Consider the following 16453-nt stretch of genomic DNA (forward strand, 5'->3'; position numbering starts at 1 on the left):
TCACAGATTTACATTATTTTCTTCTCGACGCTCCAGTCTTTTCACAGATGTGCCAGCACTTCTGAAGCCGCTCGAATCGATGGCCAGATTCAATTTCGGATGTTGGGATGTTCGGTCACTGGGGAACGGTCCAATTTTCCAATTTCTCACAAAGACTTCAAACATCCAGCTGATCTTTCACAGGATAATTAAGAGCTTTCAGATCAGCATGACTCGAGTGTTTCCAGTGATATCGACAGCAGCTGAGAGGATGAGAGGATGTGTGGCTGCAGCCTCATGAAGCTCTGAGGGCAAACCGCCGTCTGATATCACAGAAGCTGTTTCAGCGGCTGATAACTGACTTTCAAAGACAAAAAAAAAAAATACTGTTGCTGTGTATATATATATGTAAAAATACTGTTTGAAGGCAGACGACACTAAACCAACGATTTCAAGATCAGATGAGGCGTTTCACTCCCACAGATCTCAGATCAGGTTTTACTGTGATTACAGTCACATTGGAAACAAAACTTCTTTATATTTCTCGAGTGATTTCTGCATCATTACTGCGGTCTCCTGTAAAAAGCTGTGTAGCCGCCTCCTTTTGCCTTTCAGGTGGCTCTCACATAAGCTGGATTTCCTCCTCAGTGAAAGACGTCCCAGCCCGGCTGTGACGAAGTGGAACACATCATATTGACGACTTTGTTTTGTTTTGCATTTCTGATGTTTGGCTGTAAATTTGGCATTAAACATGACTGGAAAAACCATCATTTCACCGGCTTCACATCAGGTTTTGATGGCTTCATCTCTGCAGCTTTCTCTGCATGTTGTTTGATCTTCATCACGTTGGTTTACTGCTGTGGGTCAGAAGTCAGTGCAAATATCATTTACTGACTGAACCACAAGATCTGTGCAAACCTCTGAAGTCTGGCCAGAACTTCTGACACAGACACTGAGTTTGTTGCTTCGACGGTGTGAGTATCAGGTAAAATGTGAGTTCAAGGCATCACAGAATCAAGCAGGACTGGTCTCAATCTGAAGATTCAATTACTGCTCAAATATCCTGCAAATACAACATGTCTGTTCTGCACACAGACTATATTTGCCTTCTATACTTACAGAAGGTTTCTCATGATGCCTCATTCAGTGGCTGTGGACGTGAGAGCGGTTCAAAACACACGACCTTAACTTCACTTTACTTACATCAAAGTACGAAATGTTTTCCAGAGCTGAGACATGATAACGCTTTGTCAAAAACACCAAAACTTTATTCCTGGCGTTTTCCATCACAGGTGAAAGTCTTCATCAGTCAAGTTTGTTTGCTTAGTTCAGATGAGGAAAAAAGCTTCTGAGTGGCTCTTAAGTTCAGGCTTTCTTACCCACAATGCATCATTTATTCTGCTGCTTCTGAAGCTGAGAGAGGATTAAGACACAGACTCACATCCTGATGCCATTGAATAGAAGAAACTCGGGAGGAAATGAGCCTCAGAAGCACTGAGAGGAAACCTCTCCCACTTCTCACCAGCAGCAATTAAACCTGTTTTCCAGGAGAACGTGCAGGTACGAGCAGGTCGCGCTGACGGCTGTCAGTGTGAGGAAAGAGGCTCACTCTTCGCCGTTTGACGAGACGCTGCTGGGGATAATCATGAGCTTCGTCTCGGTACCAAAATGAGGCTCAGCTCTGATTTCTGCAGCCGTTTGAGGCTTCGTGTGTCCGGGCGGGCTGCAGGTGTTCAGTCTGGACCTGCGGCAGCCCTGACAGGCTAATTTCTCCTCTGTGTTTCCTTCAGCTGGCCGTCAGCACTCGACATCCGCAGGGAAACTAACCGTGATAATTCTGCTGTCTGCTGGTAATTGGCCTGCAGGATTCAGAGCCTTTCACACCACAAATGTGGTGTCAGAGAAATGCCTGATTGGATTAGCTGGACAGATTAATGGATAGAAAGGCAGACGGATAAATAGCTCCAGTGATAAGAAAACAACCTTTGTGAGCGCTGAAACAACACAAACTATGACTGAAACACTCAAAGTCTGTAAACACATCTCAGCTGTCAAAGCAGCTTAATGAGATTCTGCAGCGTTAAACTGAGACTAAAGATTATTTCACATTACACTGATCCTCTTAGAGAGCGGCGGCCAGGAGCCTCTGATATAAATTCTGGTCACAAAGACAGAAAGAAGCAGAAAAAGTCAGATTGAGGGAGGAAGAGGAGAGGGATGAATGAATATGAGCAAAGGTGTCTGAGGAGGTCGAGCTGCAGGACGGGATAAAAGCCGGAAGAGCTGATGTCTCCCAAGTGTCCTCCTCTGAAGGAGCAGCAGGCGTAATGAGGACTGAAACCTGAAAATCAAACTGTTAAGTTCAGAGAGAAGTGAACAAACTCGATCGCTCACCTTGGTTTTATCTGTTTATCCCGGAGCTGCGGTGCCGTGCAGCGTCTGCTGGATGCACGCCTCTGAGCTGAGCGTCACCTTTTCACAACAGCACCTGCATCATGTTCACATGCAGCATTCTGCATCGACCATTAACACGCTGGATGACGTGAGGCCTGTCCCTCTAAAAGACGCCGTCAGCTGCAGGCAGAATATCACAGACTGATGCAGGAGATTCTACGTTTGCATTGTTATAAATAAGTTTTATTTCATATCTTAGCTTGATTGTGATTGGAGGACATGCTGTTAAATGCAGATTCATTACGAGTTAAGAAAGATGAAAATTAGCATCATGTGTCAAAGGTTGACGGTTTAAGTTCGAGCGATGAAGAGTTACAGAAATTCAGTTTGCTGAGAATAAAAAGCCTCGGTGAATAAATTAGATGCTAAAATCAAACAGCAGTTGATTGAGGTATAAACTCAGTGGCCAGTTTATTAGATACAGTGGGCTAAAACTGATGCAGCCTAATACAGCAGTTTGGAGGCTGGCAGGTGTTTCTATTATTTTGTCCACCGCAGAAAGCTGCATGAATTTAGATCCTCCAAAAGTTGAATCAGAAACCGAACACTCAAACCTTCATGAGGGAGGATTCACTGATCGATTCAGCCAGGTGTTCCTAATAAAGTGGCCGCTGAGTGTTTGTCCTGACAGCGTTTCATCTCTTTTTGTTTGTTTGTTTGTTTGTTTGACTTCCAGCAGGACTGCAGCAGAGACACTTCTGTCTGCTGTTTCAGCTCCTGCTGGGTGCCAATACGGATCAATGAAGGCCATCGATCCTTTAATGCCCCTTCTGGAAAGCGAAGAGGAGGAGGAGGAGGCTCTAAAAGGAGAGGCAGACAGGAGGCCCACAGAGAGTTTCCCAGACGGCTCTTTATTATTCTCACACTACAGTTCAGGTGTGCGACTGTAAAACAATACATGAGTCAGTGTGTGCTCTCACCGCTCTTTAACAAAACTGTAGAAATTGATCACATTCCAGTAGAAAAGAGAGAAGCTTCTCCTAAAGGGCCTCGTTTATTCAACCATCCGGAGCTTCACGCCTGAGGAAGAATCATCCTGGGGACAAAATTCTGCAGGTTGCGTCAGTTTTCTGAGATAAGTGAGACGATAAAAAATTCTATCGCGAGCCGGGAAATGACTTCCATTTCTGTCAGCGCCGTCCTCGATGCAATATGCACAATCGAATCAAGGCGGAGGATAATTCTAATAAATGCGGCCCCTCGGTCGCGCCCGCCGTCCCCCGGGGGGGGGGGGTCATTCATGGAGCGCATCACCGGCATGCGGAGGAGGCCGAGGAGGAGGGAGGGTCAGAGGGTGAAGGCCAAAGAGGAGCAAAAACAAGAGGAGCGGGGACAGAGGAGGACAAGACGGGACAGAGGGGGACAAGACGGGACGGAGGAGAACAAGACAGGACGGAGGAGGACAAGACGGGACAGAGGGGGACAAGACGGGACAGAGGGGGACAAGACGGGGCAGAGGGGGACAAGACGGGACGGAGGAGGACAAGACGGGACAGAGGGGGACAAGACGGGACAGAGGGGGACAAGACGGGACAGAGGAGGACAAGACGGGACGGAGGAGGACAAGACGGGACAGAGGAAGACAAGACGGGACGGAGGAAAGGAGTGAGAGAGGAGGGAGAGAAGAATCACTCCTGCTCCCAAAGCGAGGGGGGGTGACTGAGGGAGGGGCTGTTGTACATTCAAGTGGCAAAGCTGAAAGATCCTGTGCTGAACGTGTGTGTGTGTGTGTGTGTGTGTGTGTGTGTGTGTGTGTGTGTGTGTGTGTGTGTGTGTGTGTGTGTGTGCGTGTGTGCGTGCAGGGCTCAGATCACAGCAGCTGCCCTTCATCGTCTCGTCAAACGGACAAACAGGAGGACGAGCTGTCTCTGTCTCCGTGTCCTCGCGCTGGCTGACCGACGGGGACACCGCCTGCTCCTCATCGCGTCCTTTGGCTGCTGAACGAGCGTTTTTCCTTCCGGGTTCGACCTCAAAACAAACGCAAAACTTCCTCAGCGGTAAGATTCAGGAGGAAGACGAGCAGCGGGACGAAGAGGCTGGAGTTCAGCGCTGGAGCACATCCAGACTTCGATCAAAGAGCAGACACTTTAAATATTATATTTTAAAGCACTAAAATGTAAAACTCATATTAAAATTCAACTTTAATATTCAGTTCTGATGTTTTATTGGAACGAAAAGAGAAACAGAATTAATAAACGGTTTAAAATGAACGATTCTTTACTCTGAGTTTTGCATTAAGCAGCTTTAAAACGAGTGAAACCTTCAGCTTCAGCTGCGTTTGAGACGCCAACGTGCAGCTTTGCATGTTCAGTTCTAATGATTTAAATTGAGCTCTGATCTGTGAACTGATGAGAAAACACTGAACTCCAGCCCCCACGCGCTGAACGCTCAGACGACCTCTCCTCAGGGATTTTTCTGTTTAACTTCTTTTCTTTGTCGTCATCTTGTTCAGATGCTGTCTGAGCGTCTCGTTCAGCGCTGATCTGAGGTCAGTACGCGATGTTTAGCAGCATTATCTGTGCTCTGCTGGAAGCCTCTTCGCTGCTCAGTTTCTGACATTTATTCAGACTCATTTTTGCTCCACAGGTGATTTTTCTATTGTTGAGAATAAGCAAATGTGAAAGTTTAATGGCAGGATTTAATAAATTTTACCCAACAGTGGATCCTGAAGTCATTCAGTGTTCCTTCTGAAAGCCTCCTGAGCCTGAACTCAGGTCAGATATTGGTGTTTAACTTTCAGAAATACTTATTAGATATGGTGATATAAATATTTAAAATCGTAAAACTGAAGACGATACTGTATATTTCCTGGTGCCCTGAGGACAAAACCTTACATGCAGTCTTTTTGGTCCAGGAGACATTTTCTGGGACACTTCGCTGTAAGTTAAGGGTTTTACTCTAATTTACATTAATCTGAGGGACGTTTTGATGGAGCCACGTGTTGAAAAGACAGTTTCCTTCTTTCTTTTTCTAACTTTTTCCCCACACAGTGGAAAAATAAATCCCAGGCCGAGAATCAAAGCCTACTGCAGCGCTGTGAGAGAGATTTTAAGGTAGTACTTTCATGTCCTCTGTCTTTCTGGCGAGAGTCCCAGCATAAAGGTTCTGGTCCTGGCTTCAGCCCGAGTCTTATATAATACAGAAGAATAATATATGTACATAACCGTATTGATCGCACTGATCTCGGAGAAACATCAACAAAGGTTTCAGGAAAGATTTAAGGGAAACTTTGACATGTGATATGTTCAAGAGCAGGACTCCCACACGGGCTGAAAATGAGAAAATCAATTTTCTTTTCTGAGTTTAAGCTGTTTTAGAATCGCAGAAAGAAGAAGAAAAGTGCTCCAGCAGATGGAGAACGAGCTCAGATCAGCTCTGTCATGATGTGATCTCTACTGTCAGGCGACATGACGCCACCTGAAGGAAACATCCGTCTCAGACGCTCCTGATCCGGATACGATAAATCTGTTTTTCTGTCGTTACTGCTGCAAACGTTATCCCTGCAGTCAGGAAGTGATCTGCTGCTTTCCCACAAAGCCTCTAACGCGTCCCAGAGACGTCAAACACCTCATCAAACGGGACAAAACCTCACACACTCGAGCCCCGCAGGACTGCAATGCATTATGGTCCGTTTTCTGGTACTGCGGGCGCTCAAGCTGGTTTAAAAAAACAAGGTTTGATGTATAAGATGGGAAGGTTTGTTAAACCAGTTTGATATGATGGTGTCCAGTTAAGGAGGCGGCATGTTTGTCCACCAGTTTGGTAAAAAGAGCAGCAGCAATAAATGTCTTTTTCCTGCCTGAATGTCCCCAAAAACACGTTTGGGTGTTGGACAGATTGACTCTGAATACAGAAATTAGACCCGGCCTGACTGAGCTGGGCTTAAGCTATGAGGACCGCAGTGGTCCTGTGAAGACCAGGTCTCATGCAGGTTAACTGAGACAACTGGGGACTGACTGACTTCTGGAGCCAAACTCAAGGGGCCATTCGAGGAAATGCAGTTTTCGGGTTGTCTACGTAATGTCTGAGTCTACGCTGGCTTCATTTTGTGGCCCACTGTGCCGCTTCATGTCATGTTAGCATGTTAGCGTTAACTTAAGATGCTAACGGGAGTCATTTGTTTTAAAGGTTGGACAAGTGGGAGATTTGGGCCTGTTGGTGGCGCTACATGAAAACTCATCAAAGTCGTTGTGACTGAGCCTCGCTGTCATTCATTTGGTGGGTTCAGTCACGTTTGGTTGGTGGATTTAAACATCTGGATTTCTAGTCTCTACACACACAAACAAATCCTCCATCCATCCATCCATCCATCCATCCATCCATCCATCCATCCATCCATCCATCCATCCATCCATCCATCCATCCACGGATACATCTGCAGTAATCACCCTCATCCTGCCTCGTCTACTGACGCCACACACTGCGGAGCGACGAAGGTCCATCAGAATCCGCCTCTTCACGACTACGAGAGCGTCAAATGTTGCATAGCTTTGCATGATATTCGATATTAGTGACGTGTCCGTGAGTAAAGCGATATGAAGCATGCTGCTCTACGAGGTGCAGTGACAGCCATCATGGAAACCCTCCAGTTAACTACCACCTGCATTCACTGCTGCTGAGGAGCCCCTGAGCAAGGCACTTGCCCCCTGACCCTCGCAGGGGATCTGCTCAGTGGCCCCCAGCAGAGAGAAGGAGGGTCCAAACTAAGATTTGATGCATGTTCCCTCCCTGCTTTTCAGCGGCATCACAGATCTAACATCCAGGTCCCACAGAGGTCTGATCTGCCGCTCTGGTCACGTCCGTCTTTAGTCCAGCCAGCAGAACGTCCTCCAGGGTTCAGGTGCAGACCGCGATCCGCATCAGCTTTACTTTCAGTCTGATCAGGGACCTTTCTGTCACCGCGTGTGGTCCAACCGGCTCTCAGCTCATTATCAGCTCTGATGTGGCCACAGAAGGTGTGAAACGACCTGAAACCTCAGATTCACATCTGTCCACCCGTCCGTCCACTCACACACAGGAGAGACGTGAGTCCATGATGGCTGCCACACATCTATATTCTGCCTTAAATATGATCCTGTGTGTGTGTGTGTGTGTGTGTGTGTGTGTGTGTGGTGGCTGGGTGCTGTGGCACTGCGGGGTGAGGGGGTGGGGGGTTTGGGGGGGGGGGGGGGGGGGTGGCGTCTGAATCTCACAGGACGTGAAAAACCTCGACTTCTGACCAAAGCGGCCGATCGGCCTCCTGTGAAGAAAAAGCTTGTCGGCCGTCAGAGTTCACATCAAGAGACGCCGCCGCACCGTGTGTGTGTGTGTGTGTGTGTGTGTGTGTGAGGTGTGTGTGTGTCAGCTCTCACACACTCTCACACACACACACACACACACACACACACACACACACATATATATGTACAGTATGTACGCACTCTGGAGCATAAAACTACTCCTTCGCATGCAGATTTAGAAAACTGATATCATAAAAAGTAGAGTATTCCATTTTTTATCACTGGAGCTTTTTGCGGCGAAGCTTCAGCGAGACGCTCGCCCGTTAAGACTGCCGTGTGCGGCGCTGGGCCTGTGGGATTACATGTCGCTGTGCTGAGTGGACTTTTATGTGAACTAAACTCCGTGTTATTTCCCCAAAGCCTTCCTGTCATCCCAGCTTTACCCAAAGTGCATTCTGCCATCCCTGATTCATGCAGAGGAATGGAACAAAAAAAAAACTCCCGTCATTCACCGACATGATAACAAAAGTATAACACCGAATATTCTGGCGGCGTACCCGAGCGATGCATAGACACGAGGAGGATTCTAACAAAATAACCGTTTGAGGGTTTACCGGACATCAAACAGAGGCCAAGGACATCTCCATAATCAAAAATAGAAACTATTATAAGAAGCAAAATCAATAATCGATATAAAAACATACCAGAAAACTCCCTCCCTGTGTTAAGGAATGCTGCGTCATCACGTTTGGAAGTCTCCGTCCCTTCACGTCTCTCTGCCTGAACGCTCCATGCACAGTCCCTCAGCCAGTAAACCCTCTGTTTCTCAGTGTTGATAGTGCTACCAGTATGCAAACCCTGAATGTCCACATAGTAAATCATCAATGAAAAATAGTCGTATGTACAGTGTAGCTCAATAAAATGTCAGTCCTCTTTAAATTCGGTTTGCATGCAGTCAACTGCATAATATACAGGCAATAAGTACGTTCAGTTGTTTCTTTGGCAGGCCAGAATCCAGCTGGACATGCATAGAGAGGTATGTACAATCAAAAGACCAGGACCCGGGGGGGCGCGGCGAGGCCTCCGCCGTCCCCGGGTGGAAAAGTCAGTGTGCAAACGTTAAAGAAGAAGCCAGAGTTTATCTCGGAGGGTCGAGACCAGTGGCGCAGCTGGATCTGAGAAGCGAGCGCAGCCGTGAACTGATGACCGCCATCGCAGCGTCGTGTCATGTGATCGCAGCACGTGGGCACGCTCTCCACACCACTGGCTGAGCTCGCTTCAGAGCCCCTCATCCTTCTCCGAGTCTGGAGAAACAGGCCTGGAAACGGTGAAAATGTCCTGACGTTGTATTTTGGTTTTGGGCGTGGCGGAGGCGGACGGCGCCCCCGCGGGCGGCGGCTTCTTGTCCGACAGCAGTTTGATGATTTCGGCTACCTGACTCTCCAGGGCGCCCAGACGGCCTCCCAGAGTCTGGATGTCCCCCCGGAGCTCCAGCCGGGTCTCGTGCAGCGCGGCCTGCAGGGCCTGCTCAGGGATGGGGCAGAAGGGGTGAGGGGACCCCGCTCCTCCGGGGAGAGGGCTGTGGAGGAGGGGGGTGACCGCGGCGGGGGTCCGCGCCTCCCCCGCCCGGTCGATGCGCAGCTCGCTCTTGGTGATGCCGCTGTCGCAGGAGTCTGTCTTGCGTAGCGGATTGTTGCTGGACACCCCCCCCTCCTCCACATCTCCGTTCCTTCCTGCTTCCTGACCTTTGCCCTCCTGAGAGAGCATCTCCACGGAAACAGCCTTGACGTTGTTGTTCAGCCCCTCCTTCCTGGCCTCCACTGGAGCCATGTTGTTTTTCAGCCGCATCCAGCCGCTGGCCTTGGCGGCCGGCTTCCCCAGCGCGGGGCTGGTGCTGACTTTGAGCCTGACAGTCTGCTCGGCCCCCCCTCCGGCGGAGCTGGGCTGCAGCTCCATGATATCGCAGTTGTTCTGCTTGGCGGGAGGCTCGCCGGGATGGCTGTAGGCCAGCGAGCTGTGCATGGGCGTGACCTGAGACACGGTCAGCACGCTGCTGCTGGGCGGAGCGCCGTTCTGCATGGAGCAGGGGGGGCGCTGCAGGCTGAGCGGCAGGGAGTGCTGCAGGCTGGAGTGGCCCAGCTGCAGGCTGTGGGGGTGCAGGTGCTGGTGGTGGTGCTGCTCCACCTGCAGCTGGTTCTTCTCCAGGTCCAGCTGGGAGGCGGCCGCGGCCCCCTGGTTGCGGAGCTCCTTCTGCTGCTTGAACTTCTGGAAAAGCTTGCGAACAGGATGGTCCTGCGGGATGGTGAGCTGCACCTCGTTCTTCGCCCGCTGCCTCTCCTCTTCCTCCTTCTTCACCTCGCTGATCTTGCGGAAAATTATCTGAAGGGGAAACACACACAGAAAAGAAGACATGGTGCTTATCAGGACGCTCATCACTTCGTATGAATACTATGAATAACAATGGTCTCTGAGGCGTTCCCGCTGAGTGTCGCACATTAATCACCGGAGACAACAGTGAGAAAGAAAGAGGAAGATTTATTATTATGGAAATCTGTCAGTCTGCCTCGGCTTCTTCACTTCAGCACATGCACCTCTCTCTGCAGAGCACTCAGGTGCTGCAAAGTGGAGCTGCCTTCTGGAGATCCGTGCTGAATTATCCATCAGCACTCCTGCTCCTGCTCCTGCACCCCCCCCCTGTATTATTCAGCCCAGTCTGGCGCCGCTCTCTCTCCTGGCTCCCCTTACACGCTAATTACATTGGGAATGACAGAAATCCCTGCCAGGCAGGCAGCCAGCCATCCGACTGGCGATTTAAGTGTTATTCTTGGTTAAAATGATGATGCTCCTGATAGATGGCGAGCTGAGTCAATCTTTGAGTTAAAGATGGGAGGGAGGGGAGGGAGGGGAGGGGAGGGAGGGGAGGGGAGGGCCCACCTGGCTGACTATCATTATCTACCCAAGCGACCATCTTCACCTCCTAAACCCGCTCCTTCCATCCATCTATGCCTCCTGCTGAGCCACACTGAGCAAAGTCTGCTCCGAGCTAAAAGCGTAGATGTGAGGAGGGGGAGATGAGCCGAGACGCCCTGCCAGTCATTTCCAGCTTCCAGCCACCTCCAGGCACAACCTGCAACATCAACACTGTAATTAAATTACCGACGCCAAGGAGAGTTTGATTAAAAGCGATGTGAACAGTGAGCACCGGTGGGTTTTGTGTTTTTACTTGTTTCTTTCCGAGAGGAACAATGAGTCCACTGTCTTTGTGAGACATCGAGACAAGAATCTGCCAAAACCGAGCAGGTGATGCTGATGTGACAGGACCGAACACGATGCACCTCCATTAACTCGCAATCACTTCGTGTCAACCTCAGCGACCACAGTCTCCTCCTGTTATCACGTCAGGACCCGAAATACATCAGAAACGTTGCACAGAGTGCATCCAGCAGAGCGAAAAGCACTTCAGCACATGAAAAACCTGAACACAGGAACAATTACTCATCAGAGGCCAAGTCTGAGGCCTCCTGCAGATGATTCAGTGTATGAAGTTCAGTGGAAGCACGAAACCAATCTGATGTGACTGAAAGGAGCTGAAGTGTTGGTTAAAATGAGAGTGCTGAGAGTCTGCTGGAGGGTCAGTTATAATGAAAGTGATGAAAGGAGCTGAAGTGTCGGATGAAGTAAAACTGTGTTTTCCATCAAAGCTCTTTTATGTTTAATCCAACTGAACTGATCGTTTATTTGACCTGAATGTATTCGACGCCTTGCATCCATTCAGTCACTCTACAGGTGAGGTCAGCAGGTCGGTGTCTGGGCCCCATTGATAGGCCTGTTACATCACAGCGTCCTCGTCACATGTCGACCAAACGAATCCTCAGCCGAGCGGGAGCAACGATTCTGTCTTTTTACATGTGATCAGGGCAGCGAGTGGCCGGTGCACGGTGCGTCGTCCTGCTCTGAACATAGGCTGACCTTCACAGCTGCACACAGAGGGACTTTCCCCACGCGCACATCTGGTTTCAACATGCAAACAGCTGGCAGCACATCCATCAGGTTCATGAGCTACTTCCCAAAACTTTTAACACTTTCAAACCTTCTCGCTCATCTCGGCTTAAAACACGAACCTGACAGTTTATTCTTGTGCTTCGAAACAGCGGTTAACAAAATATTCTCCATTCAAGCTCCACTTCCTTGTTTGCTTACAACCTAACAACTCAAGCTTAGCAACCCACGTTTAGCGTTGAGCACATTATCTACATCCTCAGCTCTGATTGGACAATCAGCGCTAAAACACCAGGTTGTATTCTGGGTGCAAGCTGGACACAGAGCAGCAAAAGGTTAAACCAGACTGAGTGAACAGCCAGACATGAACAGACGCTAACAGATGCAGGTGAGTTAGCTTAGCTTTATGTTTATAGCACTGTTAAAATGCAGCTGTTCTGCACTCAGACTGTATGAAGGCCTGTGCAGCTTTAAAAGTTTGAATGTTTGTCTGGATGGAGGTGAGCAGTGACACGCCAAACATCCCACAAAGCTTCAATCACACAAAAAACACATCAGCATCGCAGTGGAAGCAGCAGTTATATAAGAGACGCTTCCCGGCAGCTCACGCACACCTGCGTCCTCTGAGGTTTGTTAATGAAATACAGCCGCTGAGCAGCGACGCACTCGTGCCTTTTATAAAGGCTGGTTTGTCTAAAAGATACCAGACATCATGAGAGAGCCGGCCAGAAGCCACAGAAGGTCAGAGGAAGGAAGCCGGCAGCAGCAAACATGGTGTCATATGTACAGCTTCTGCTGTTTGACGAAATAATTAGAGTCCAGACACTGATACCATATCAGGCTTTAGGGTCTCCACACGTAAGCATTGCCTGCTGTGTATCAGCACAGCACATCGGCTTCCCAGAATCCTCCAGTCTGTCGAGCTACACAGTGTATGAAGGCATTGCGGTCCTTTCATACTTCACCCCACAGTCCCCTGAGAGCCCTGCAGCCTCCTGAGAGCTCCATATGCAGATCTGAGGATGCATATGCTAATAGAGGGGAAATCAGCAGGCAGAGCCTGCGGGGGATTGGCTGCCCCCTGACAGGAAGATCACCACAAATAACAAACAACAAACAACCATCGTAGGATCATTTCAACACGTTTAAGAGAACGACTTCTTCGTCTTAAACGACAGCGAACGCGTCACGCTTCACGCACTGTGGTCACGTGCTGAGCATCGGCAGAATAAAACTGAGCCTCGTTATGGATCATCAACGTGTCCTTTAAGTTAATTAGATTTGTGCCTGCCCTTCAGAGCGGGACAGAGGCGTTTTCTGATCTGACGCTCGCTCGAAACGGTCGTCTGTGCCGTCCAAACATCACAAATCACAGATGTTTCATCATGTTTATATGGTTTGGTTTGGATTAGGCACAAACAACGACGCTTCAGGAAAGTTCATTTTTTGGGTTCAAATGAGTATTTCTAAAAGGTTAGGTCTGTCTCCATTGTTTCCACTGATACCAGTAACCACTGGTGACCAGTCTCACATTGAAAAGCTGCTTCCTGTGCAGTGATGAAGGTCACGCAGGAGGTGAGCAGCACGGCTCCTCTAACATAATATCCAGCAACAAGTAAACAATGAATTACTTGTGCTTGTGTGTGAACTTCACATCCACGTTCAGAGCTGCTCATGATCTTTTCATCATTTATTGATGAAAACATCGCTGGTACGATGAAGGTCTTCATCGCTCAGCCGCTGGGTCTCTGTACATTATGGACTTGACCTGCCCTACATGTAGAAGTATTATGAGATGTGGCAAGAAACTGAATATAGCAGTTAAAGACGTCACACACTCGAGCAGCTGATATATGTTCATTTCTTTATGTCTGGGAGGCTGTAATAATACGATTTATAGCAAACATGTAAGAGAAGAGCAGAATTATTCCATATCAGACCCTCAGTTTGATCCTCCTTTAAAGAGTTTGAGTGTCTGAACCGCCGCACTGTGACATCACTGGTGTTAAATTTCTAATCAGATTTGCGTAACATTTCCGTGAACATCACCACAACAGGCAAAGAAACCAAAACCCCAAACATCTAATGAACAGCTGATTTACATTCGAGGTGCCAGGAGAAATGAATGAATGGGACTCAAACCTGTGGTGCTCCTGGCGTGAGAGGAGTTTGAGGTGCTGAGGTGATTCCTGGCCTTCTCGCTCTGTGTGACTGCAGCAGCAGCAGGTGTGATCTGAGCTAACATCACAGAGCTTTTCTGCTCTTAAATAACCACCGGACATCCGACCAATCAAATCACTTAAACTGCACTGACCAACAGGGTGAATATGCAGTAACATCGTCACTACATCAACAGAATAACTGTGGAGTCAGCAGCTTTCAGGCCTTTCCTTCTGCTTCAATAAGAGAAATGTTCGTCCTCACTGACGATCTGATGAGTTCTGCTTCAGTTTATTCCCGTAAAGAGAAACAAAGCGAGCGGCTTCGACGCTGACAGACGAAGCAGACGCTTGTGTTTTCTGCTCGCTCGGCTTCAGACAGCTGCGAACAACGTGGCACCAAAAGTCTATTTTTATCCCAGACTTCAGAGCTCTGCTGGTAAAGATAGCTCCAACATTCGATAAACGCCTGAACGGGAGAACAAACGCAGCTTTATGTTTACGAGCGGCCGGACGGACGTCAGGCTGTTTGAATCCTGAGCAGAAGCTGAGTGTCAGAGTTCATTAAGCTTCACTGACGGACGCCGGGCGGCCTCAGCGGCGTCTTCATTTCAGCCGGGCTGTGATGCTCCGACTGGAGGGGAGGAATACATTAGAAAACACTGCACGCTGTAATCTGAGCAGAGAGGGCGTGAGGAAGAGGAGGAGGAACATTATGTAACATTACACAGGCAGACAGTGCACGCATGTATGCACAGCGTGGTATCTGCTGACAGTGACTTGTTGTGTCTGCTGAATGCTGCACGCTGCTTTAGCGATATTTCAATGACATCAACGCAAATAAAGCAAAGCTGGTTTAAAGAGAGAGACGACACAGACAGTAATAAAGGTAAAAGACGGGGGACAGAGGAGGAGACGAGGGAGGAAGGAGAAAAACTACAGCAGAGGAGCGAAAGACGGGACTGAGGACAGAAAGACAGGAAGTCTGAAACACTGAAAGAGGAACTTAATAAGAGGAGAACAAGAGAGAAGAGTGACGAGGAGACGAGCTGGATGAGGAAGAGGAACAAAAACAAGAAGAAGATCCAGGTCCAGGTCCACCCTCTGACCTGCAGGTCCAGACCACCTCTTCAGACACAGAGCCGCGTTTGGACGAGCTGATTTAAGAGCTGGAGACCTTCAGTGTGTCCAAACAGAGGAGACATGTTGGCCTGAAGACACGGAGCAGCGTGACGGATGGAAGAGAGAAGCCAGAGAACCAGAGACGAAGAGTTCTGCCTCCTCATCCACCAAGCTCAGCATGCAAAGCATCATGGGTCCTGATCACCCCCAGCGCTTCTCATTCTGATGTTTCCTCAGCCGCTGTCGCTCTCCTCCATCACTCCCGCCGTGCCGTCGAGGAGCAAATCAGCCTCTTCTTTACTGCCGACGCTTTGTGTTTCACGCGGAGCCGCCGGCGGGCGGGCGGGCGGCGCTTCGCCTCGCTCGTTCATCACTGTAATCGTCGGGCAGGAAGTGGCCGTGCACGGATGTGGAGAGAGAGCGGCGTGAAGGAATGACGGAGGAGCACATTAGAGAGGAGCGTGACTTGTTTGTGTAACAGGTCGCGTTCAGATAAACAGCAGAGCGGCGAAGCAGAGGAAACCTGACGAGGCTGAAGAGGACGGAGGCGAAGCCGCTTTCTTCAAAGCAACATGAAGGACGTGTTTAAGATCAGCGGCGACATTAAGACGCCGTTTTAACTGTGGGCCGAGGCTGAAGCTGCCATTGCGTCCTGCTTCAGAGATGAATCCAACAATGTTTGACTGAACTTCAGGTCTGAAGAAGGAATCAGCAGAAAGAAACGACACGATCATCACGGCGAGAGCGGCGTGGAGACGGAGGCCGTGACTGGAGGGAACCGTCTCTTACAGTCAGGAGTCATTACACGCTCTGAGCACAGAAAATCGATAAGCCCGAAACTTTAAATGGACTCGTTTGATGAATCTAATATTTACTGCAGTTTCTCACTTTTCATTTGCACTTTAGTGTCGCGTTAAATGAGTTATTGAGCTGAAAGTCTGAGTCGACTCGTTTTTGTGGGTTTTAAACAGCAACGCAGAATATAATGTTCACCTTTAATCAAATGCTAAGTGATGATGTTAGAGCGAGTGGAGGAGGAAGAGCGGGGACGCTGAGGAGGTCCGGACTTCTTCATGAACCGAGCTTTGAGTGCTGAGGATGACAAGGAACTTACTGAAGTGGGATAAACGAGACGTCTGCAGGTGTGAAGGTTGATTGATTTAAAATGATGAATCTGAAGATGAAGTCGAACCTCTGTTTGAGATGCTTCAGACTTCAAAGCAGCTGAAATCAGTATTTCTGTAAGACGTGGAAAGAGCTCGTCTGCAGTGATGAACCATCGTTTTGGGCCCCAGCATGCAGCTGTTTTCAATGAACACGCCATAAAAAACCACAGCACACGACCTGCTCAGCAGCAAACAGGCTAGCTGGTGAGCATTTAGCTGGAGGAGACCAAACACGGAGCTAACAGAGAGGATGCTGGACATTCAGCATGTGGACACAGACACTCCAGAACTGCTGGGTCTGTGCAGCACTTCAATTTAAAAGACGATCGCACGGTAACGTTGTGTTCACGCTGCC

The 16453-nt window shown here is 49.0% G+C and overlaps 1 protein-coding gene across 1 annotated transcript in view; it reads right to left on the reverse strand.

The window, feature by feature from the left end:
* Nucleotides 1-8456: 8456 nt before the first annotated feature.
* The window catches only part of kcnh5b (potassium voltage-gated channel, subfamily H (eag-related), member 5b), a 114257-nt gene continuing 106260 nt past the window's right edge, over nt 8457-16453 (reverse strand). The window contains exon 13 of the mRNA XM_070979047.1: nt 8457-10031. Within this exon, the coding sequence (XP_070835148.1) occupies nt 8931-10031 (1101 nt within the window). The 3' untranslated portion in view covers nt 8457-8930. The remainder of the gene's footprint in view (nt 10032-16453) is intronic.

The sequence above is a fragment of the Chaetodon trifascialis genome, chromosome 14 (assembly GCF_039877785.1).
Source record: "Chaetodon trifascialis isolate fChaTrf1 chromosome 14, fChaTrf1.hap1, whole genome shotgun sequence".
Lineage (NCBI taxonomy): Eukaryota > Metazoa > Chordata > Actinopteri > Chaetodontiformes > Chaetodontidae > Chaetodon > Chaetodon trifascialis.